Source organism: Penaeus vannamei, chromosome 16 (genome assembly GCF_042767895.1).
Source record: "Penaeus vannamei isolate JL-2024 chromosome 16, ASM4276789v1, whole genome shotgun sequence".
NCBI classification, from domain to species: domain Eukaryota; kingdom Metazoa; phylum Arthropoda; class Malacostraca; order Decapoda; family Penaeidae; genus Penaeus; species Penaeus vannamei.
Genome location: NC_091564.1, coordinates 36,094,631 through 36,119,630, shown reverse-complemented (window position 1 = coordinate 36,119,630; position 25,000 = coordinate 36,094,631). Strand labels below are relative to the sequence as shown.

The window sequence follows — 25,000 nt, the reverse complement described above, 5'->3', positions numbered from 1 at the left end:
ATATAAATATAAGTAAATATACATATATAAATATAAATAAATATACATACATAATTATAAATAAATATACATACATAATTATAAATAAATATACATACATAAATATAAATAAATATACATACATAAATATAAATAAATATACATATATAAATAAAAATAAATAAATAATATATATATACATATATATATATATATATATATATATATATATATATATATATATATATACATACATGTGTGTGTGTGGGTGTGTTTATTTATATATATACATATATGGAATACCCTTGAAAATCTGGTTTTGTCATGTCATATATACATCCATCGGAAATAACAGGAATATTACAACTACAAGATCATAAACACACAGGAAGGTAAACGGAAATGTCTTTAATTTCTCAACAGATTCGGTCGAGGCTAGCAGCCAAATTTTATTCAATCGAAGCGAAATATCTGCAGCACAAGTCGTCTTAATTAGCAACCTAATCTCTTTGAACTCCGGATCAAATATTCTACCCCGTCCAGCCTCTATCCATCTCCCACATCTCCCGGTGGATGCTGCTGCGGCCGAGATGCTGACGGTTGGAAGCCCCACAGAACAGTACGAACCTGATGGCCTAAAGCAGCCTGCCTGCTAAGGGATCGGCGAGCGCGTCCCTCGAAAATACTCGCTTCCCCTGGTATTTCTAGCGGTTCGAAAGGGGCTGCGTCGCATGAGAAACTGCGGTTCGGAGGGAAGCGACCTAGTCTTATAAGGCAAAGAACCTCTTTTGTCCCAATGAGTCTCTAAAAAGCAAAACTTTTGCAAGAACAACTAGCGGCGTAGGGCGTTCCTACAAGTGCGCATGTTGATGTAGCACCGATAAAGACTATGCGTATGGCAACACTTAGCGCGGTTGTCGGACGGCATTTATTAATGGCAAGGCGCAGAATTTGACAAAACGGCGGTATATTCCCCAAATTTGGCTCCACGTGTGACTCGGTCGAAAATCAGCCTCAGTCATACCGTGTCATCCCGGTCGCTTGCGCGCCTCACCCCCGAAGGAAAAATGACAAAAACCCTGCCTGGCATCTCCCAGCTCCGAACTCGATCCAAGAGAAGTGCCAAACATTTCCGCTCAGTCACATCATATTTTTTTTAACACTGCTCCCACAAGCACAGATCCCAGCAACAGTGGGCCCATGCAGAGACGCACAACCCCGAGCGATCTGGCCCCCTACCGACCGGGTGGAGAGAGCGTAAGCGCACGATTTTAAATAAATTCCTCAGCGGTCTCCCGCGTTAGGCCTACTGAACCCCGCCAGCCAGCCTCTCTCCTTGCCCTCTCCTCCCTCCGCTGCCCGTGCGGTGTATACCTAAAATATCCTCGGATTCTGTGCATCCTGTTTCGTGCTTTTCCTCCCTTATCCTAGCCCCATTACCACACTTGGCCTCGTGAATCGACAAGTAACTACCGCACAGTTAGAGGGTCTCGTACAGGTAGTTAGAGGTCGTGCGGAGACTGGCGCTTTTTAATTATCGAAAGGGACAGTGTTCAATATCACATTCCAAGTGGCGGTTGGTCGGACATCCCTAGTATTTGGTAGCGTCGTTAGGGTGCTCGTAAATATTGCCTTCGCAGAAATGGTGAAAAATGTAAATATTTGATGGTAAGTGGATGAAAAAATATATATACTGATATATTTTAACTGATAGATAATATAATATATAATGGTGAGTAGATAAAAATAATATACGTATATATATTTACACATTCCGATATGCAATAACGTCTATAGAATATGTATTTGATTTAAGTGAAAATAAATGCATAAATGAAATTTTTCAATGAATTATGATTTTGAAAAAAAAACACATTCTCTTTGCTATCATAACTGTTTTGAGAGAAAAGAAAGAAATACTATAAATACTGAACATGGAAATATGTAATAAATTCGTGATCATGAATATACTGTAACCATACCATTTGTACACAACACAAAATACATCATTAAAACAATCTCTAACATCATTATTATAAGTATTGTTTTTTAAAATTTTGCGGTCATAATTATTATTGTTACTACCATTTAAGAAAAATAATAGCGAGCTGATGCAAATTATGAGTAGAATAATTTTAATTACAGAAATAACAACAGTTAAAAAATAACGTCAATAATACTAACAGTAATGATAGTGATGATAATAAAAGTGATAGTAAGATGATAATGATAATTATAACAACAACAATAACAACTATCAATAATAACAATAATAACTACCAATAATAAAACAGTGATATAAAACTAAAATCCGGAAAATAACACCATCAATAAAATTTGTATGATAAAAATGTCTAACATTGCCTACATCCTCATCACTAATTATGAAAAAAATAAAAAGCATATATAAACTATTTAAATATTTCAAATACCAAATAAACTAATCAATATCCTTATCAATATTAAATTCCAAGCCTGGACATGATAATCTTTCGAAAAACAATAACAACGATATAGAAAATATATTTATTTCCAATAATCAATAATTGCAATAAAAACGTAGTGATTTTTTAAGTGTATTTAAAAATTCAGTTATACTAATCAACGTCGTTAATCATATAATATTACCTTCATCGTTATTAAATTCATTCTGATTACAAAAGTGATTAGTGTTGATGAAGAATATATTTATTATTATCATATATTTATTATCATCATCATCATCCACCTATCCTCCTCTTCCTCCTATTATTGTTATTATATGATCCTATCATTATTATTATTATTATTCTCGTATCATTATTATTATCGCCATATCATTATTACCATATTATTATTATTATCATCACATTCTCCTCCTCATTATTATTCTCCTCACTATTATCATTTTTCTCCATCTTTCTCTTCCTCATTTTTATTATCATTATCATCATTATCCTCATTTTTATTATTTTTCTCATTATTTTTCTCCTCATTATCATCATCATTCTCCTCCTCCTCCTCATCTTATTCATTATCATCATCATTACTATTACTGCTATCATTATCATTTGCCATCATCATTATCTACTATCATCACGATTTGCTATCATCATGATTTACTATATTTTACTATCATTATTATTAGAAAATGGTGTATTAGAATACCTCAATACTTCAATGCAAATTTAAATGATTCAAAAGCGTCGATAGTAAATCTTGAAATATTTTTTTCGGACAAACATTTTTATTTTGGGGGGGGGCGTTTGATATTATTTTTGACTAGGGGGAGTGGGTGCACGAGGGGACACTTGTGAATATTTAATTGTGTGCACATTGATGATAGTATACCGTCTGCTGCACATATCATATACTATTTAATAAATTCAAAGATACATTCATACACACTATACATATATATTACACATACATATGCATAATACACAGAAACATACATACATACATATATGTACACAACACACACACACAACACACACACACACACACACACACACACACACACACACACACACACACACACACACACACACACACACACAATACACACACGCACACACACAATACACACACGCACACACACACAACACCCCCCTCCCCACACACACACGCACACACACGCACACACACGCACACACACACACAACACAACACAACACAACACAACACAACACAACACAACACAACACACACACGCACGCCCCCCCCCCACACACACACACAGCACACACGCACTGCCAAATACTTCGGCTAAACAAAATCCGCCTTCCTTCATGTCAACCTCTCGTAACTGACCTGACACGACTCCTTACAAGACGACGATTCCCGCCTCGAAAGTCGAACGGATAAACAAACACACTAACGACGCAAACAAACACACTAAAGAGAGACAAAACACAAAGAACCCTATCATCACAAAGGACACGTGATAACGCTTCCTTTTTATCTCTCCTTATCGCAATGCCTCGAAAAGGAGTTAGAGAAATGATTATCAACCGAGCCAAGGCGTCTTATGTTCGGGTCGTGGAAATCGGCAGTGGAAATGTAAGCGGGAGGAAGGGGGGCATTGAGAGGGAGAGAGGGAGAGAGGGAGAGAGAGGGAGAGAGAGGGAGAGAGATGGGGAGAGAGAGAGAGAGAGAGAGAGAGAGAGAGAGAGAGAGAGAGAGAGAGAGAGAGAGAGAGAGAGAGAGAGAGGGATATGGAAAGGGAGAGAGAGAGAGAGGGATATGGAAAGAGAGAGAGAGAGAGAGCGATATGGAAAGAGAGAGAGAGAGAGGGAAGTGGAGGGAGGGAGGGAGAGAGAGAGGGCAATGGAGAGGAGAGAGAGAGGGCAGGGCAATGGAGAGGAGAGAGGGCAATGGAGAGGGACGGAGAGAGGGAGAAGGAAGAAAGAAGGAAGGGTAGGAGAGAGAGGGAGACGGTGAAAGAGAGAGAGAATGAATTAATGTACAGAAAAAATAGGTAAACAAGTAGTAATACCCATATCCATTCTTTAAAAAAAAAGGAAAACGAGAGCGAGGGAACATGGGAGGGGGAAGGGGGGGAGGGAAGGATGGGTGGGCGGGCGGTAGGGTTACGCCCATATCTCGGGGTCACTCCGCAGATAAGATAAAAATACAAAATGAAAGCAAGAAAATCCAATTCTTTCGAAGGTCAAGGGCAAGATAAAATACACACACACACACACACACACTCGCTCGCTTCCTCCCTCCCCACACACTCCCCCCTCCCTACCACTCTCTCCCCCCCTCCCTCCCACTCTCTCTCTCTCCCCCCCTCCCCTCCCCACTCTTCCCCCCCACTCTCTCTCTCTCTCCCTCCCTCCCCACTCTTCCCCCACTCTCTCTCCCTCCCTCCCACTCTCTCTCCCTCCCTCCCACTCTCTCCCCCTCCCTTCCACACTCCCCCCCCCTCCCTCCTACTCTCTCTCTCTCTCTCTCTCTCTCTCTCACAACGGCCAGACAAACCGCAATTCGCAGTTTCGTGACCTGGCCCGAGGTCAAAGGTCGCCACACGCAAAACACGGATTTACACCTGTTGGTAAATACGGCAAAATAACCATGGGCTGAGATCACAAGAGTCGGATCACGGCATGCAACTTTCTCGGTCCTAATGAGAAGGAAATTATTACCATGGTTGTGATGATAAATGGTCGTCATTATGGGAATGATTATGATAAGAATGGAGAGATTAATGATGAGGATCATAATGAGAGTAATGTTGAAAAAAAATGGTCACGATAGCAATAAGGATAATGATAGTAATAATGATGATGATGATGATAATCGTGATGATGCTAATGATAAAAATAATAACGATAACAGATTATTGATAATAGCGATAACATTATCATTATTATTGTTATACCACTATCATTATCTCCATTAATTACTATCATAATAAATCGATGATAATAATAATAACACTAACACTAACAGTACCATTAGCAATCCCAAAATGAAACTAATTAGCAAATATGATCAATTCAAAGTAAGAAAATAACTCATAAACAAGAAAACACAATGATCACAAGCCAACAACACTTGTGTCAGCTGCAATAACATCAATAACAACAATAACGATCACAAATTATTTCTCCCACATCCATCTTCTCCTCTCCCTCTTCCCTCCAATCCCTCTCACTCTCCCTCTCTTCCCTCCCTCCATGCCCCCCCCTTCTCCTCTCACTCTCCCTCTCTTCCCTCCCTCCATCCCCCTCCCCCTCTTCTCTCCCCATCCCTCTTCCCCTCTTTCTCCTTTCCCCTCTCCTTTCCCTCCATCTATCCCCATCCCTCCCTCCATCCATCCCTCTCCCTCTTCTCTCCATCCACCCTCTCCCTCTTCCCTCCACCCATCCCTCCCTCTCCCTCTTCCCTCCATCCCTCTCCCTCTTCCCTCCACCCATCCCACCCTCTCCCTCTTCCCTCCATCCCTCTCCTCCCACCACAAGCTTACCCAAGTCCCTAAAACAAAGACCATGAATTGATTATACATATTATTCATAAAACTCCACGCACCGGAAACCGTTCAAGCCAAAGCCATCTTCAAGACACCAAGCCCAAGGTGGAGTCCATGACGCCAAGGCACGCAGTTCTCGTCCGTAAGGTCCAAAGTCCCGCAGCTTGGGAATGGGATACTCGACTCTAAAGGAGATGCTAACGGTGAGACCTATTAGGAATCGGATATAACCTTTTTTTTTTTTTTTTTTTTTTTTTTAATAAATTAACTGTTTTAAGATGATTTCGAGAAAATATGGGAAAGCGGAGATCCAATGATGCAATAATTAGCAGACTTGCACAGAATTACATAAAAAAAAGACAATTTCGTCTTAGTGAAACCAATAAACATTATTCCTATATCAAATGTCACTGAATTATAAAATTATTAACTAACACAATCTCAACTTTTTTTTTCTTCACTAGTTTCATATCGTCTTTCTTTCCTCAACTTTCCGTATGCAAAGTTTTCGATAAAAAAAAAAAATACTTTTATACAACTACCGCCAAATATTCTAATACTCTTGTAAGCAAAACATTGTAAACGACTACCAGAAGAACCATCAATTATCATCATATCGCGATTATCTTGTAAATATTCCTTATCTAAATTAAATTTTATAACCATCAATTTATTCATTTTTTGCGTCCTTCATGTCTGTAATTTTCAAGTAATTAATCAACTCGACAAGAGAAAGAGAATAAAGAGAGAGAAAAAAGAAAGGAAAAGAGGCAGAAGATAAGTAAGAGTGAATAACCAAGCAAATCAATCAATAAAAATACATTTAAATAAATGAATAAATAAACAAAGAAATTGATACATAAATACACCACCAGAATACAGGAAATCAAGCTATCTTGGCACTCCGGCACAACTGCAAGCAAGGCAATTCTTTTCCCTCCATCCCTCTCCCTCTCCTCCCTCTGTTCCTCTGTTCCTCTCCCTCTCCCTCTTCCCTCTGTCCCTCTCCCTCTCTTCCCTCTGTCCCTCTCCCTCTTTTCCCTCTGTTCCTCTCCCTCTCTTCCCTCTGTTCCTCTCCCTCTCTTCCCTCTGTTCCTCTCCCTCTCTTCCCTCTGTTCCTCTCCCTCTCTTCCCTCTGTCCCTCTCCCTCTCCTCCCTGCGCCCTCTTCCCTCTGTTCCTCTCCCTCTCCTCCCTCCGTCCCTCTCCCTCTCTCCCTCTCCTCCCTCTGTTCCTCTCTCCTCTCTCCTCCCTCTGTTCCTCTGTTCCTCTCTCCTCCCTCTGTTCCTCTGTTCCTCTCTCCTCTCTCCTCCCTCTGTTCCTCTCTCCTCTCTCCTCCCTCTGTTCCTCTGTTCCTCTCTCCTCCCTCTGTTCCTCTCTCCTCTCTCCTCCCTCTGTTCCTCTCTCCTCCCTCTCCCTCCATCTCTGTCCCTCTCCTTCTTCTCCCTCCGTCTCTGTCCCTCTCCCTCTTCCCTCCGTCCCTCTCCCTCTTCCCTCCAACCCTCTCCCTCTCCCTCTCCCTCTTCCCTCCGCCCCTCTCCCTCTTCCCTCCGTCCCTCTCCCTCTTCCCTCCGTCCCTCTCCCTCTTCCCTCCGTCCCTCTCCCTCTCCTCTCTCCATCCCTCTCCCTCTCCTCTCTCCATCCCTCTTCCCCTCTTTCCCTTCTCCCTTGCCTGTTCGCCAATATCCCCCTGCTTGCTTGCTTGCTTGTTTGTTGCTTGCTTGGTCCGACATCCCGACGCCTCAGGAACAACCTCCTCATTCGGCGATGCTGGTATATATATATATATATATATATATATATATATATATATATATATATATATATATATATATATATATATATATATATATATATGTAATTTTTTTTTATTCTTATCTGCGTGTGTGTGTTTACAAGCGGAGGGCGAGACTGCAGTGAATCTGATGCGAGTTCATGATTATGCAAGTCAAATAAGGGTTTGCCTCCTTAAAACCCTTTTTTTTTTTTTTTTAATTTGTTTCTCTTTCCTTCGTTTTTTTCAATCTGTCTTTGTTTCCTTTTTTTTCTTCGTTTTTTTTCTTTTCTTCGTTTTTTCTATTTGTCTTCCGTTTCTTTTTTTTTTTTTCTTCGTTTTTTTAAGGGAGCACCGTTGACCTTGTTCTCGGGAAAATGACCTCTTAGAAGGTCACACTTCATCATGCCCCTCCAGGACACGCACTCGCCCGCAACTTGGCACCCTTATCCGATACTCAGTTATTGGCAGCGTTACCCAAACCCGCCCAATTCCCCCCCCCCCCGCCCGAGCATCCTCCTTGGCACTGTTACCCCTCCCTTCCCTCTCCCTTTTCCTCTTCCTTTCCCCTCCCTTTACTCTCTCTTTCCCCTCTCTTTTCTTCTCCCTTTCCTCTCTCTTTCTCTTCCCTTTCCTCTTCCTTTCCCCTCCCTTTTCCTCTCCCTTTCCCTCTTCCTTTCTTCTCTTTCCCCTCTTCCTTTCTTCTCTTCTCCCTTTCTTCTCTCTCTTCCTTTCTTCTCTTTCCCTCTTCCTTTCTTCTCTTTCCCTCTTCCTTTCTTCTCTTTCCCTCTTCCTTTCTTCTCTTTCCCTCTTCCTTTCTTCTCTTTCCCTCTTCCTTTCTTCTCTTTCCCTCTTCCTTTTCCTCTTCCTTTCCTCTCTATCCCCTCCTTCTCCTCTCCCTTTCCCCTTCCGTCTTCTATCTCTATCTCTCTAAAGGTTCATTTAAGGATTTATGATCCTACTCGCGAACAGAGAAAAAAATATAAAGACAAAAATAATGACAGTAAAGGGAGAGGAAGAATAATAAACCTAATACTAATAAAAAGAAAAAGAAAACGTAGAAGAAGAAAGAAAGTCGAAAATAGAAGAAAGTAGAAGAAGGAAGAAAGTAGAAGAAAGAAGAAAGAAAAGCCTCCGATGTCCCTTTCTCCTCCATCTTCGAGACCCGAGGAGGCGGCGCCAATTAGGTGAAAAGATCCTCCACCTCTCGCTCTCTCTCCTTCTCCCTCTTTCTTTTTCTTTTCCTTAGTATTCTTACTTCAAGATGTATTCTAAATAAACACCAATAAAGTTAAATAAATACCAATAAAATTATATTTTTCTGCCATTTTTAATTAGTCTTAGACGCTTTGTCTATGGTAAATATAACATAAAATATAAATATAGATATAGTAAATATAACAAAATATAAATATAAATACAGTAAATATAACAAAATATAAATATAAATGCAGTAAATATAACAATATATAAATATAAATATAGTAAATATAACAAAATATAAATATGAATACAGTAAATATAACAAAATATAAATATAGTAAATATAACAAAATACAAATATAAATACAGTAAATATAACAAAATATAAATATAAATATATAAAATATAAAATAAATATAAATATAAAAAGTAACGCATCTAAATATAAGGAACTTAGTTTCAAACGTAACCGGCATTATTCACAGCCAAGCCTTTATGCATATCCGATCTACTCGAAGCTTCCAAGACCCTCGATTTCATTCCATCTATCGCTTAGATCCCCCCAAGTGTCTTTATTAAATATGCTCACTTTCTCGGCCCTTCGCTAAGCCCCCATGCCCTTCCCCGCCCATCTCAGCTACGGCACAATACTTGAATAATCCGCTGGAATAAAACTTTTGCAAGGATTCGCCATAACACGGGCTCGAAAATGTCAAAAACATCCTGAATAACGGAAGGGTGAGTCACAGGCTCCTCCCTCCCTCCCTCCTCCCTCCTCCCCTCGCTCTCCCAGCCTCTCGGGAGGGGAGAGAGGGGAGAGAGGGGAGAGAAAGGAGGGAGGGGAGTGACCTATCTCCTCCTCCTCCTCCTTTCCCCTTACTCTGATCCTTCCCTTCCCTCCCCTCCCTTTCTCACCCCTTTCCCTAGGCCCCCCGAGGTACAACCCCTCCCTTCCCCTCCCCTCTCTTCCCCTCCCTGAGCCTCCTGCACGGGTCGTGTCCGCCGCCACACCCTCCACCGTCAACAAAGCATCGTGAAAACGCCCTGTAACAAATATAAAAATATCAACCTCTTTTTGAAAAGAAAAAATTTCTTTCATTTCTCTCTCCCTTTCTCTTTTTTCTCTTTCTCTCCCTCTCCCTCTCTCTTTCTTTCTCTCTCTTTTTCTCTTTCTCCCCCTTTCTCCCTCTCTCTCTCTCTCTCTTTCTCCCTCTCTCTCTCTCTATTTTTCTCTCTCTCCTTATTCCTACCCCCCTTCCCCTCCCTCCCTCCCTCCCCGTCCAATCTCCAACGCTCCAGCTCATGATGCCACTGTGTCGAGCACAGTACTGGCCCGAGATCCGCTAAGTATCTCGTTACTATGGTAACATCCCGCGGTCGGCCCCAGGATGCCTTTCTTTCATCCCGTAACAGCGGAGTTTGTCCATTGTCCGTCACGGGGAAACACACGGGCGGGGGAGGGGGGGGGGGGGAATGCAGATTACTCTCTTGACACCTGTTTAAGCTCAAGGGGAAAGGGGGGGGGGGCAGTGCTTACTTACGACTTGCAGGGGTCTGCGTGTTGGGGCGTCCCGTGTGTGTGTGTGTGTGTGTGTGTGTGTGTGTGTGTGTGTGTGTGTGTGTGTGTGTGTGTGTGTGTGTGTGTGTGTGTGTGTGTGTGTGTGTGTGAGTGTCTGCTTGTGTGTGTGGATATGCATATGGATCTATGTATCTGCCTGCCTGCCTGTGTGAGTGTGTGCATGTCTATCTGTTTGCCTACCTGCTTGTGTGTGTGTGTGTATGTGTGTGTGTGTGTGTGTGTGTGTGTGTGTGTGTGTGTGTGTGTGTGTGTGTGTGTGTGTGTGTGTGTGTGTGTAAGCCTCCTCTCTCCACGCACAAACAATAGCTCAGTACCTCCACAGCCACGTTATCATCACAATGCCGGCTAATTAACAATTCCATATATATCTTTTTCTTTTTGCAATGTGCAGACTCCGCAAAAAAGTTCAGCCACACATTCGTACTACGTTTCATTCTAACAATGTAAATTTAATTCTTAACTTTGTTATTCACCGCGAAATTCGAAACGTGTTTATTCAACTTTCGAAAGAGAGCGAATGCAGCTTCAAATATTTACACACCCGACCCCGTGACGGGAAATAATAAAAAAATATAAACATGTTCATGAATTTTACCCTCACAGGATTGTTATCTGTCGAGTCTTCTTCCTTTTCTCCCTCTTTCCTTCTCTCCTTCTTTCTTTCTCTTCCTCTTTCCCTCTCTCTCCTCCTTTCTTTCCCTCCCTCTTTCCCTCTCTCTCTCTCCTCCTTTCCCTCCCTCCCTCAATCTCTCCTTCCTTCCTTCCCTCTTTTCCTCTTCTACCTTCCTTCCTTTTTTCATCTTTCCCTCTCCCCTCTCTCTTTCCTTTCCCCTCTCCCCTCTCCCTCTCCCCTCTTCCTCTCTCTCTTTCCCCCTCTCCCCTCTTCCTCTCTCTCCTTGCCCCTCTCGCCCCCCTCTCTCTCTCCTTGCCCCTCTCCCCTCTCTCTCTATCCTTCCCCCTCTCCCCTCTCCCCTCTCTATCCTTCCCCCTGTCCCTTCTCTCCCCCACCTTTCCCACGCCAACCTGCCCTCTCCTCGCCCTCTCACAATCTTCCTATTCCAAGAAACTAAATCCTCCATGAGTGACCTTTCAGAAAGCTCCTTCGACGCATTCAGTATGCAACAATTATTTCAGCCTGCAAAGTCCGGCAAGGGGAAAGGGGAGGAGAGGAGAAGGGGAAAGAGGGAGAAGGGAGAAGGGGAAAGAGGGAGAAGGGAGAAGGGGAAAGAGGGAGAAGGGAGAAGGGAGAAGGGGAAAGAGGGAGAAGGGAGAAGGGGAAAGAGGGAGAAGGGGAAAGGGGAGTGGGGGAAAGAGGGAAAGAGGGAGAAGGGGAGAAGGGAGAGGGGGATATTGCAAAAGGGGGAAAGGGGAGAGGGGGATATTGCAAAAGGGGGAAAGGGGAGAAGGGGATATTGCAAAAGGGGGAAAGGGGAGAGGGGGATATCGCATTGGGGCGAGAAGGACCAAAGGGAGAGAAGAGGGGAGACGGGCCAAAGGGAGAGAAGAGGGGAGACGGGCCAAAGGAAGGGGAAAGAAATGCCACCCAGCTTCAGAACCCCCCGCACCGGAGCATCCTTGCAGACCTCCTTCCCTCAGGCAGAAAATCGTCACGGCAAGAAAATAGACCCGGGAGGGAAAATGACATACATGCTGCGCGTCGACCCGTGATCCAAAAATCTGCGGTTCCATTCTGGCAAAGTGTCACCTGGCGGATCTGATGGCAGCGCGAGGGGGGGGGGGGGGAGGGAATTGCCATACAGATGTCAGAAAAGTTGCAAACGGAGAGGGAATCGCCATGCAGATGATAGTACTCGGATGCTAAAAAGGGGGAGGGACAGGCAGAGAGATGGATAAAGAGCGGGAGGAGGGGGGAGGAGGAGGAGGAGGAGGAGGAGGAGGAGGAGGAGGAGGAGGAGGAGGAGGAGGAATAAGAGGAGGGAGGAGGAGGAAGAAAAGGAGGGAGGAGGAGGAAGAAAAGGAGGGAGGAGGAGGAGGAAGAAAAGGAGGGAGGAGGAGGAAGAAAAGGAGGAAGAAAAGGAGGGAGGAGGAGAAGAAAGGGAGGGAGGAGGAGAAGAAAGGGAGGGAGGAGGAAGAAGAGGAGGGAGGAGGAGGAAGAAAAGGAGGGAGGAGAAGGGGAGAGAAATTTCTTTATCTGAGTAACTCTCACGAACCAGAAACAAGAGGACAACCAATAAACCGTATTTAAAAATATAAACCACCGTTTAAGAAAGGAAAGCGCTTGGTCACCGCATACATATGGACGTCTTAACCCTCTAGTACACACAAGATGCTCTGAAGGATAAACCCTTATAGAAACCAACTATTTTACATCGCCAGTAGAGCATAAAAGTCAGGTATGGTCAAAGGTCATTTCGCAACGCCAATTTTATGGTCGGTTATTAGTGGCGCAAGTTCATGACTATGATTACATTTATTACGCCAACTGCTAATCTGTTCGGCAGAGCATAACCACGCTATAGGATTTCTTGATCTGTTAGCATACACTTGTGCTAAGCTTTGGGTGAAAAAAGATATGTATATACAAAAGAAAAATGATGCCGCGCGCGCACACATGCACACACATGTAGCTACCGAACAAACAAGGCTCAATAAAACAAATATGTCAGAAAGCCAAAAGAAAAACAAAATATATCAGACCCCCCCCCAAAAAAAAAAAAAAAATACCCTCCCCCATTTTTTATATAACCAAACAACCTACTGCACACACACCCCTACCTCCCTCCCTCCCCTCCCCCCTAAAAAAAAGTAAAAACCATGAGCTTTCGAAGTACAAGAACACATCTCGGGGTACTTACACTGCACGTTTGGCTCCTCCGCCGGCGACAGAAGGCTCCACCACGATGCTGTGACCCATGAAGGTGTAGCCTGAAAAAAGAAAGAAATTTGGAATTGATTATTATGGCCAATTCGACGGTTTGAAGTGAACTGGAGAGAAACAAAACATATAAATTGTCTTGTGAAGAAACGAGGTGACTAATTGTCTTTTTAGTTGTTTGCCGGTTGAATCTGGGATGAAAAAGGAAGAAAAAAACTTGAAGTATTAGGAATAAATATGGATTATACCTTACAATTGCTATTAAGAAAAAGAAATAACAGCAATGTCAAACAGTCAATAATCATAAGAAAAATGTTATTAAAAGAATCTATGTCACACAACTGTCATGAAATAATGACAACATCGTTATATCCCTCTGAATAAACAGGAAAACTTTTAATGATTATGTTATATAAATGGCACTGACAGATAGTACTAACAACAATAATGATAATTTACAATAACCAAAATGCTACTACCGTTACTGCTGCTTCTGATGATAATGACAATGATAATAATGTAATAATTAAGGTGTGCTGTTGACGGTAATAAAATAATAAATCTAATAATCACATAGTAATAATACTAACAAAAATACCCGTAACAGTGACAATAACAATAATAAATGATGCCACTTATACGATAACAATAACTATTACAGTAACAGTAGTGACACCAATATCTATCACTTTCATGTAAAATATGAATTTATGTACATTGACAACGATGAAAATAATGGTATACTAATAATAATCATGATAGTGATAAAAATATAATGATGATAATAATTATCATGATAGTGATAAAAAACTATAATGATGATAATAATGAATAATGGTAATAATAACGATGACGAATAATAATAATGATTAAAAAAAATATATATTTTGTAATGTACCGTAATTATATAATTATCATCGTTAGAAATAGTAATGAGAATACTATGAATAGCAAAAACACCAAGAACAAAACATGTATATATATCTATACACATATAGAAGATAAAGAATTAGTTATTATAACCATTCTTATCACCATTACCTACCACCATCCTTATCATTATCACTAATATAATAAACTACAATATACTACTAATATTACCAGTAATGATGATAAAAGATACCCGTCATCATTATAAGCAACACTTATAATATGATAGTAATAGTAATGATTATAATGAAGATAATGAAGATAATGATTCATTAATAATCAATAACTAATGAATAACAATAACAGGAATAACAACAGCAACAACAATAACAATAATAATCATAATAAAAAATGACAATAGCAATAACGACAGAGATGAGAGATAAGATAACGAAAATAATGATAAAAATGATACTGATAATGATAATAATATCTAACAGATATTATTATTATTATTATTATCTAACAGACAAGAATGAACAAATACCAACCAATACACAAATACTATATATAATCAAAACAAAAATAACATAATTAAAATCAAGGTGATCTGAATTCCTAAAAATACCCTCAATAAATTCTATCAATCATGCAGATAGTCCTTCAATAAATGGCCGAGCTGAAAATACTACTTCCGGGCTACCTGCGTTGGTGATCTACCCGGCGATCATCTACCTACCCGGCGATCATCTACCTACCCGGCGATCTACCCTACCTACCCGGCGATCTACCTACCCAGAGACCTACCTACCCAGAAACCTACCTACCCAGAAACCTACCTACCAAGAAACCTACCTACCAAGAAACCTACCTACCAAGAAACCTACCTACCAAGAAACCTACCTACCCGGCACTCCTACACAATCTACAACACGATCTACCAGGCACTCTGACCTCGCTCTCTGACCTCGACTATACCTAACAACGACCTTTTCTAATAGCATTGATAACAATGATAATGACCCTACCCTGAGGTCTAGTGTCAACGGCGGTAGAGAATAAGAGAATGAAGCGAGACAAATCCATTTTTAAAGGTTCCGATTGTCTTCAAGTCGACGAATAGTTATATCTTGTGATGGAAATGGAAAGAAGAGGAAGGGCGCTGAAGGGGGAAGGGGGGAGGGGGGAAAGGGGAAGTAAGGGCGCTGAAGGGGGAAGGGGGGAAGGGGTAAATGTACATTAGATTTACATATGTGCCATATACATGTACATATTGTGTATGTACATTAACATACATTGTTTATCACACACAAACAAACACAAACACACAAATATATACGTATGTATGTGTATGTGTATGTGTATGTGTGTGTATATATATATATATATATATATATATATATATATATATATATATATATATAATTAACAAGAGATGGATATACATGTATATAGTCAGTCATAAAACAGAGAGAAAGGGAGCGAGAACGCAAAAGAGTGTCACGTCAAGACCACAAAAAGCAGACACAAACAGAAAGCGCCATGCACGGAAGTGAGCCTGCCATGAGCACACATGCCTGTGCATGAATGTCCGAAATACCTTTATGCGCGTACACACCTTTTACGAGTTGAATTCTAAGAACACTGGAACAACGGGTCTTTGTACCCGACAACTGGCTAGATGATAAAACACTGTTCCAAGCGAAGAGAAAAAGGAGACAAAGTATGTAATGAACTCAAATTTTTAAAAATGTTTCTTTTTCGAACCACGGATTTAATTCATTATTATTATTTTTTTTTAATAAAATATTGTCTCGACTGTGTTTAGTCAGATTTGAATGGATGATAAAATAATTAAATTTTGATTCATAGATTATGATTCGCTAGAAGATGCAAAGATGTGAAAACGAAAAAGAAAAAAAGAAAAAAAATAATCAGATCAACAAGGCTATTTTTTTCTGAATAATAACGATTTCTAACCATGTATAATTATCTTACCTAATGAGTTTTTGTTCAATAACTACTTGCGGCGATTGAAACGCAATGCTTGAAAAGATGAGATTACATCTATATCTTCATAAGTGTATCTATGGAACAATATCTACACTTTTAAACCTGTATAACTGTATCTACACAACTACAATAGAGCTACAAAACTACATATATACATGTAATATGTACAGTAAATATATGCACATCTCTATCTGCACTATAACACTATAACGTGTTGATACCATGATCAAAAATACCCACTATACACAAACTAAATTTATTGAAAAGCAAGATTTCCCTTTCAATAAATCTAATTTGTGCATAGTGTTTCTTTCTAACATCTATATCCACACACCTGTATATACCCACGGACGCTTTATACCCACAAATCTACATTTACACACCTGTTTATTTAAGGATCCGATAAATTGATAAAAATCAAACCGTTTGTGTGAACGAAGGCAGTCTTAAATCTGCTCACTGGTATTGTTCATTGATTAGCAACACCCATGAAAACTGTACATATATATATGTGCATATATACTGTAGATATTATATGTATATATGGAGTTGTGTAGATATGCTGTAGTTGTGTAGATCCAGTTGTACAGGTTTAAAAGTGTAGATATTGTTCCACAGATACACTTATGAAGACACAGGTTGTCCTCCAGAACTCACTCGCTGAACTGTACTGTCAGAACTGTACTGCCAACATGATTATTATACGAAATACTTCACAACAACGATTTCTACTTCTAAAGACCAGTTAGTTCAGCTCGTTATAGTCTCCCCAAACTGCTTATTCACGAAAACAAGCATTTAACGCGTCCCATTGACCAATATTTAAACCGAGATCTAAAATCCTCCCATCCTTTGTTCATTGTCCCATCATTACAACCCCCCCCCCTTCACTATCAATGACACGCAGACAAGATTGAGGCTGAGGAGGACGACAACAGCTGATAACAGGAAAGAAAGCTAGTTTAACTATCGACTATACATTGCATGTAAAGGGCCCCCCGCATAGACTGTCGATAAAGTTACCTTATGTTGCCTCTCCACTTATGACCTCTGTTACCCTCCCGAGAAAGGAAATGGACGCGCAGCAACAAGGCCGAAACTAAGGTCATTGCAGGTCAAGGGGCCAAGAAGCGGTATGCAATAGGAACGAAAAAAGGCAGAACTTTCTGGCGTATTTGTATGTGTGTGTTTATAAACATATACATTTATATATTTATATATTCAGACAACACACACACGCACATACACTAATATATACATACACACACACACACACACAAACATGCAAACATATACAAACACACACACACACATATATAACATATATATATATATATATATATATATATATATACATATATATAACATATATGTATATATATATATCATATATATGTGTGTGTGTATGTGTGTGTGTGTGTGTGTGTGTGTGTGTGTGTGTGTGTGTGTGTGTGTTTGTGTGTATAGTGTGTTTGTGTGTATAGTGTGTTTGTGTGTATAGTGTGTTTGTGTGTATAGTGTGTTTGTGTGTATAGTGTGTTTGTGTGTATAGTGTGTTTGTGTGTATAGTGTGTTTGTGTGTATAGTGTGTTTGTGTGTATAGTGTGTTTGTGTGTATAGTGTGTTTGTGTGTATAGTGTGTTTGTGTGTATAGTGTGTTTGTGTGTATAGTGTGTTTGTGTGTATAGTGTGTTTGTGTGTATAGTGTGTTTGTGTGTATAGTGTGTTTGTGTGTATAGTGTGTTTGTGTGTATAGTGTGTTTGTGTGTATAGTGTGTTTGTGTGTATAGTGTGTTTGTGTGTATAGTGTGTTTGTGTGTATAGTGTGTTTGTGTGTATAGTGTGTGTGTGTGTGTAGTGTATGTGTGTGTATAGAATGTGTATAATGTGTGTGTGTGTATAGCGTGTGTATAATGTGTGTATAATGTGTGTATAATGTGTGTATAATGTGTGTATAGTGTGTGTGTGTGTGTGTGAGTATGAGTGTGTATGAGTGTGTGTTTGTGTATAGTGTGTGTATAATATGTGTGTGTGTGTGTGTGTTGATACTGTGGTGTGTATATATATATATATATATATATATATATATATATATATATATATATATATGTGTGTGTGTGTGTGTGTGTGTGTGTGTGTGTGTGTGTGTGTGTGTGTGTGTGTGTGTGTGTGTGTGTGTGTGTGTGTGTGTGCGTGCGCGCGCGCGCGCGCGTATTTCTATACACAGACACAAACACATACTCCTATATAAATATTCTCCCTCAAGCTCATCGTTCAACCCAATCTGCTGTCCATCCAGAGCGACACAGGAGACAAGAGTCCGGTAGACAAGAGTACACACAATACTGGGATAAACGACCTGAAAAGCTCTCACAAAATCCAGCCAAGAAAATAAAAGATCAGGCAACATCTTGGAATGTCATAAGACTGAAGAAATGTGGCATCTTACATTTTACAAGGGAAGGAGAGAGAGAGACTGAGACAGAGAGAGAGGGAGAGAAAGAGAGGGTGGGAGAGGGAGAGAAAGAGAGGGTGGGAGAGGGAGAGGGTGGGAGAGAGAGCAGAGGAGGAGAGGGAGAGAAAGAGAGAGGTAGAGGGAGAGAAAGAGAGGGGGAGAGGGGAAGGGAGAAGGAGAGGGTGGGAAAGGGAAAGGCAGAGAGAGAAAGAAAGAAAGGGAAAGGCAGAGAGAGAAAGAAAGAAAGGGAAAGAGAGAGAGAGAGAGAGAGTGAGGGGAAAGGAGTTGGTATAGGCTCCCATATCCGTAACCTTTCGATTTTTTTTTATTTTAGTCCTATCCGAATACGCAATCAAATGCAGCATGTCTCCTTTTTTTCATTTCCTTTATTTTTAACCTCCTCCTCCGACAACTATCCCGAATCCCACAAAAGCAAACAAACCCCTTGTGCTCTCCTGCCGTACCTCTCAATCGATTCTCTCTTGTTTGCGTAATTTTACCGGAGCAGTCTGTCTACCACCCATGCCGAGTTTCCTATTCTTCCCCCTCAAAAAAGCCATTAAACTCCATAACTCCCACTCTAACGCATATCAAAATGAAGCTAAATAGAAGGACGAATATTCTCCTGCACGTAGGAACGACCGCATTGTCGTACGGGGCGAGAAAACAGGCGAAAACGACGATTGATCTTATCTGGAAGTATCGTACATCTGGCTGCCGACCGTGTCCCAGACGATGATCCTTCATGACGTGCAGTTTCGGGATCACAATATTATCGTACTACAATTTTCTGATTATCGTGCTCCATCTCTTTAGTCCAGCGTCTTGTCTTTACTGTTCTCAAAAGGCTATTTGCTTAAGCGTCTTTGGATATTAGGATGTGCTTGGCATAAGACGGAGGGCAAATAGTGGCATCTCGGGAAAAGAGAATTGCAGATTACATGGACTTAAGGCTTTGGAAAATAAAGTCAGTCATTGGTAGCATTTTCAAGAAGGCAAGGTTTTGAAGTGAAGGACATAGTACTAAGGTCTGTTAACGAAAGTACATGTGGCTTCAGTGTGTAAATTAAGGTTATGCCTCCATATAAACATTACATACATTTATCAGAGATATTATCACACGTGTAAACAGACATGCACGCGCATATATACTTATACACACGTATATGCATATACATACACATGCACATGCATGCACATGTAAATGCACAAACATGCACATGTGAATGCACGCACGTTTACACATACAAACAGACACGCACATGCATATGTAAATGGATGCACTCGCAAGCGCGCGCACACACATGCAAACACAAATGCTCTTCTCTCTCTCTCTCAAAATTACACACACAAAAAAACACGCACACACACATATTGACTGTCTGTAGCAACGCATAAAAATTGGAGCACCTATTCTAAATCAGCAAATAAAATATATATTCCCTTCAATTACATGAAGTGAAACAGATCAACTCAACCCGCTCACCCTGCGCCCACCCTGCGCCCACCCTGCGCCCACCCTGCGCCCACCCTTCCCTCTAAATATACTAAGGTCTATCAGCAGATGCACCAGCCATTAGCCATTCTATAAACACTATGTTCTAATATATGGTGCTGTACTAGTCAACATAAAACACATCTTCCTGTGCCATAATACTTTCATTATAATGTGACTTCGAAAGGCAAAAAATAAAAAGAATAATGTAAAGAATCAAAAGCTAAGATGAAAAAGATTTAAAAGGTAAGATTAAAGATGAGATTCAAAGAGTAAAATTAACAATACGATTCAAAAGATAATACAGAATAAGATTCAGTAAAAGATTCAGAAGAATAATAAAAAAGCAAAACAAAAAATCGAAAGACAAGATGAAAAATCAAATTTAAATTAAGGTTCAATAGACAAAAGATTAAAAAGGTAAAATTAAAAATGTAAGATTTAAAACAAGATTAAAAAGGTAAGTTTTAAAATAACATTAAAAAGGAAAATTTTTAAATAAGATTAAAAAGGTAAGATTTCAAATAACATTAAAAAGGTAAGACTTGAAATAAGAACAAAAAGGGAAGATGTGAAACAAGATTAAAAATGTAAGATTTAAAATAACATAACATTAGAAAGTTAAAATAAATAAATAAAATGAAAAAGACAAAATTACAAATGTCCCAAAATGTAAGAAAATTAAAAGGGAGAATAAAAATAAGATTAGAAATGCAGATATTCTCAAGAACACAAATGAGAACTTGCGCTCAAATACAGACATACAACAACACACACACGGATGAACAGACACAGGTGTACGAAGCTGCTCTCTTATCGCGTAAAAATGACCCTAGCAATTTCTTAGAATAAACGTTCAGCAATATTGGCGAATGGATTACGCACAATTACGTCTTTAATTGGTCATTAAAACATGCCTGATGTGCTGATGTGCATTCTTCGGATCATCAATGCCCGCGCGACAACACTACACGAGAGATACAGACATAAAGAATCTAATCGGCCGTAAACATGTAAACATTGTAATGTAATTGTAATTGTGATGTAAACATTGATGTAAACAGATACAAAGAATCGAATCCGCCGTAAACATGTCTGAGACTTGTTACTTTCCCAACACGAGGGAACAAAACCCTGATTTATGAAAGGCAGCCACGAGTTGCTTCTTATCTCTCTAGACTCTACTCGATTCCCCTCATTTGCCTAGAAGCAGAGGGGAAGGGCTTTCGTAATAAGGAACGTCTTGCCCCCTCGCGCACGTGTGTTGGGAGGCGCGTGCGTGCGTGCGTACGTGTTTGTGTCTAGACATGTTATTTTTGGGTCTCGCTACGTATACGAGGGGAGGGGTGCCTGGTGCCAGCCTCTCGCATGGGCTTGAATGACACCTACATTAATGCTGTTGTCGGTGCCACCAGTTGCTCACAAAACCCTCGATGCCTTTTGGCACTGACACAATCTGCATTTGTCTTGAGTGAACCCGATGGCCTCTGAACTGCCATCCTCTGCTCTTTTTTGTTTTTGTTTTTTCATTTATAGCACTTGTTGTACCAGTATTACTGTCTAAATAACGCCTTACAATCTTCTTCATCTCTAGCATAAAGTATAGTGACCCGCACCACAGCCGCTACACCCGGGCCGTCGGGATGGTGGCGGAGGTGGCGGTCGCTGGCATCTTGGCACCCGTCTGCCTCAGGATTTCTCCGAGTCGTAGCCTCTTGTGCTTCGTCTCAGGTGAAGATGCGCCCTTCCCCCCCCCCTCCCCCTCCCCCCATCTCGCCCGGTGCCTCAACAGCGAACGACTACTGATGTTGACAAAGCAATCCTACACAGGACACAGCCCATTGCATGAGCCGCCAGAGTGCCAAACTGTCTATCTCTGTCTCCGTGACTCCCCCCCTCCCCCTGCCCCTTCCTCCTGTCTCTCTGGCCGCCGCCCTCTGCCGCAGCCCCAATTTTGGCCTCGCCGAACGTCCGGCATGTCACTAATGTGTGCCTGGCGTGTCTCTCGACCTGCGCTGATATAGTGCTGACCAACATTATGGTTTCATTCCCTAATCTTGACAGGGTCCCCGGTGCCTCCGACCTTGACAAAAAACAGCTGCCATGGCGTTTGCTATGTTAATGGCACTTTTTTCCTAACAAAACACCTGCCGGCGCCTGCCCTGCCATCAACCAAGTCGTGTCTGCATTACTACGACTCCCGGAGGCACCTTCGCATGCTCCTCAGTGCCACTGTCTTAGCCAGCGAGGGGCACCTGCTCTGGCACTGCTTCCAGAAGATGCGAACAGCTGACTTTTTGCCTCTTTATGTTTGCCAAACATCAGAGGGAGAGGGAAGGGGGGAAGGGGTGGAGAGAGAGAGAGAGAGATGAGAGGGACGAGGAGGAGAGGGGAGGAGAGAGCTGACGGAGAATGGGGGAGGAGGAGAGAGCTGGCGGAGAATGGGGGAGGAGGAGAGAGCTGGCGGAGAATGGAGGAGGAGGGAGATGGAGGAGAATAGAGGAGGAGAGAGACGGAGGAGAGGGGAGGAGGAGGGAGAGAGAGAAGGCAGAGGAAAATAGTAAGTAGAGAATTAGTAATTGCAAAAAAGCGGAGGGTAAAAAACCATCTACATGTTGTATATTTGAATGTTTATGTATGCGGACAGACACGCCGAGACAAACGGAGACAGAGAAGCAGATAGATACTAACACACAGATACAGACAGACACACAGTCGCACACTCATGAACGCACATACACACAGATATATACATACACATACATACACATATACATATACAGACATACACATATACACACAGATACAGATACATGAACAGACATACACAGAGCCACACAGACATACACAAACACTCAAAGTCACACAGGCAGAGATACAAACAAGTAAACAGACAAGCAAACACACACACACATACAAACACTCTCTCTCTCTTACCCACTCTCTCGAAATGTCTTTTTTCCACGAGCAAACGCACAAATACACAAACACACACAATCTCACACACACACATACACACACAGCTACGCGAGTGTACACCATTACATACACACATACATACACACACACACAACAACGCGAGAACACACCATTACATACACCCCTACACACCCCTCTACACCTACATCCACACCCCTCTACACCTACACCCACACCCCTCTACACCTACATCCACACCCCTCTACACCTACACCCACCCCACCACACCCCCTACACACCCCTCTACACCTACACCCACACCATCACACCCCACCACACCCCACGAGACGAACCCCGCCACAGCATCCTCATCCCAGCACTTCCCTCCCGTGCGCAGCCTCCATCTCCCTCGCTTCCTGAGGCCCGTGACTGCCGCTCCAACACGCCACGGCGCTCTTCTTCCACTAATAAAAGTTGGGCGGACGAAAGGTATGAAAAAAAAGGGATAAAGATAGAGAAAACAAGGATGGGAACGAAAGGTAGGTAGATAGAGAGGGATGGAAAGAGGGTAGATGGATAAAGATGGAAAAGGAAGGCAGAGAAAGATAGGAAGGTAGGTTGATAAAGATAGACTGAGGGTAGGCAGATAAAGATAGAAAGAGGGTAGGTAGATAAAGATAGAAAAAGGTAGGTTGATAAAGATAGAAAGAGGGTAAGTTGATAAAGACAGAAAGAGGGTAGGTAGATAAAGACAGAAAGAGGGTAGGTAGATAAAGATAGAAAGAGGTAGGTAGATAAAGATAGAAAGAGGTAGGTAGATAAAGACAGAAAGAGGTAGGTAGATAAAGATAGAAAGAGGTAGGCAGATAAAGATAGAAAGAGGTAGGTAGATAAAGATAGAAAGAGGTAGGTAGATTGAGATAGAAAAAAGATAGAGATAGATTAAGATAGAAAGATAAATGTTGAGTTGTTTCGTAACGATAACCATAACAATGACGATAATGGTTATAAGTAATAGTAAAGGTAAATATGATAAGGGATGAAGAAAAATAACTAACTATTATGGCAACAATAATAAATATAATAAACAACAACAAAGAAAAAAGCGAAAGAAAGAAAGTAAGAAAAAAGAGACCTAAAAAAGCGAAAGAAAGAAAGAAGAAAAAGACCTAAAAAAGGTGAAAGAAAAAGAGGAAAAAGACCGAAAATCCGAAAAAAGAAGAAAAAGACAAAAAGCGAAAAAAAGAAAGAAAAAGAAAAAAAGCGAAAGAAAGAAGAAAAAGACCTAAAAAACGAAAAGAAGAAAGAAGAAAAAAACCTAAAAAAGCGAAAGAAAGAAAGAAGAATAGGACAAAAAAAAAAAAAAAACGCTATAAATGGGTGAACGTCCCAACGGCAAATACCTATCCATAACTACCATTATATAAAATTAATATTACATGATAAGCAGAGCACACGGCGTTTCACGTCCTCATTATCAAACAACATTTACCTATCCTTCTATCTTGATCTATCTCTACCCTTTTCTATCTTTATCTACCTTTACCAAACTGCAGCTCGGTAAAGATTGAAAAAAAAACTAAATAAAAAATAAGTTAAAATAGAAACGGATAAAAAAAATAAAATAAAAATAAAAATAAATGAAAAAAAATTAATGAAAAATAAAGGTGGATTTGCATCATACTATTGCTATTACAGCCGATACTAGTACTATTGATGATGGCAACTAATTATAAATAATATTAATAGTAATTTGATAACACAACATATAATAATCATAGTGATAATTATATCAATAATAGGATACTAGTAATTTAGTAATAAAATACAATGTATAATAATGAAAAAGATAATGATATCAATAATATCACCATTAGTAACAATAATAATATCACTAATAATAATCATAACGACAATAATAAA

At 40.6% G+C, this 25,000-nt stretch overlaps 1 protein-coding gene across 3 annotated transcripts in view; it reads right to left on the bottom strand.

Annotated features, from left to right (window-relative positions):
- Positions 1 to 25,000, bottom strand: part of Imp (IGF-II mRNA-binding protein) — a 282,316-nt gene that overhangs the window by 167,885 nt on the left and 89,431 nt on the right. Inside the window, exon 1 of one of the 3 annotated variants that reach the window (XM_070131429.1) lies at positions 13,306 to 13,375. The exons of the other annotated variants lie outside the window; for them this stretch is intronic. Within the exon in view, the coding sequence (XP_069987530.1) occupies positions 13,306 to 13,364 (59 nt within the window). The 5' untranslated portion in view covers positions 13,365 to 13,375. Of the gene's footprint in view, positions 1 to 13,305; positions 13,376 to 25,000 lie in introns of those variants that run through there. 3 annotated transcript variants of the gene reach the window in all.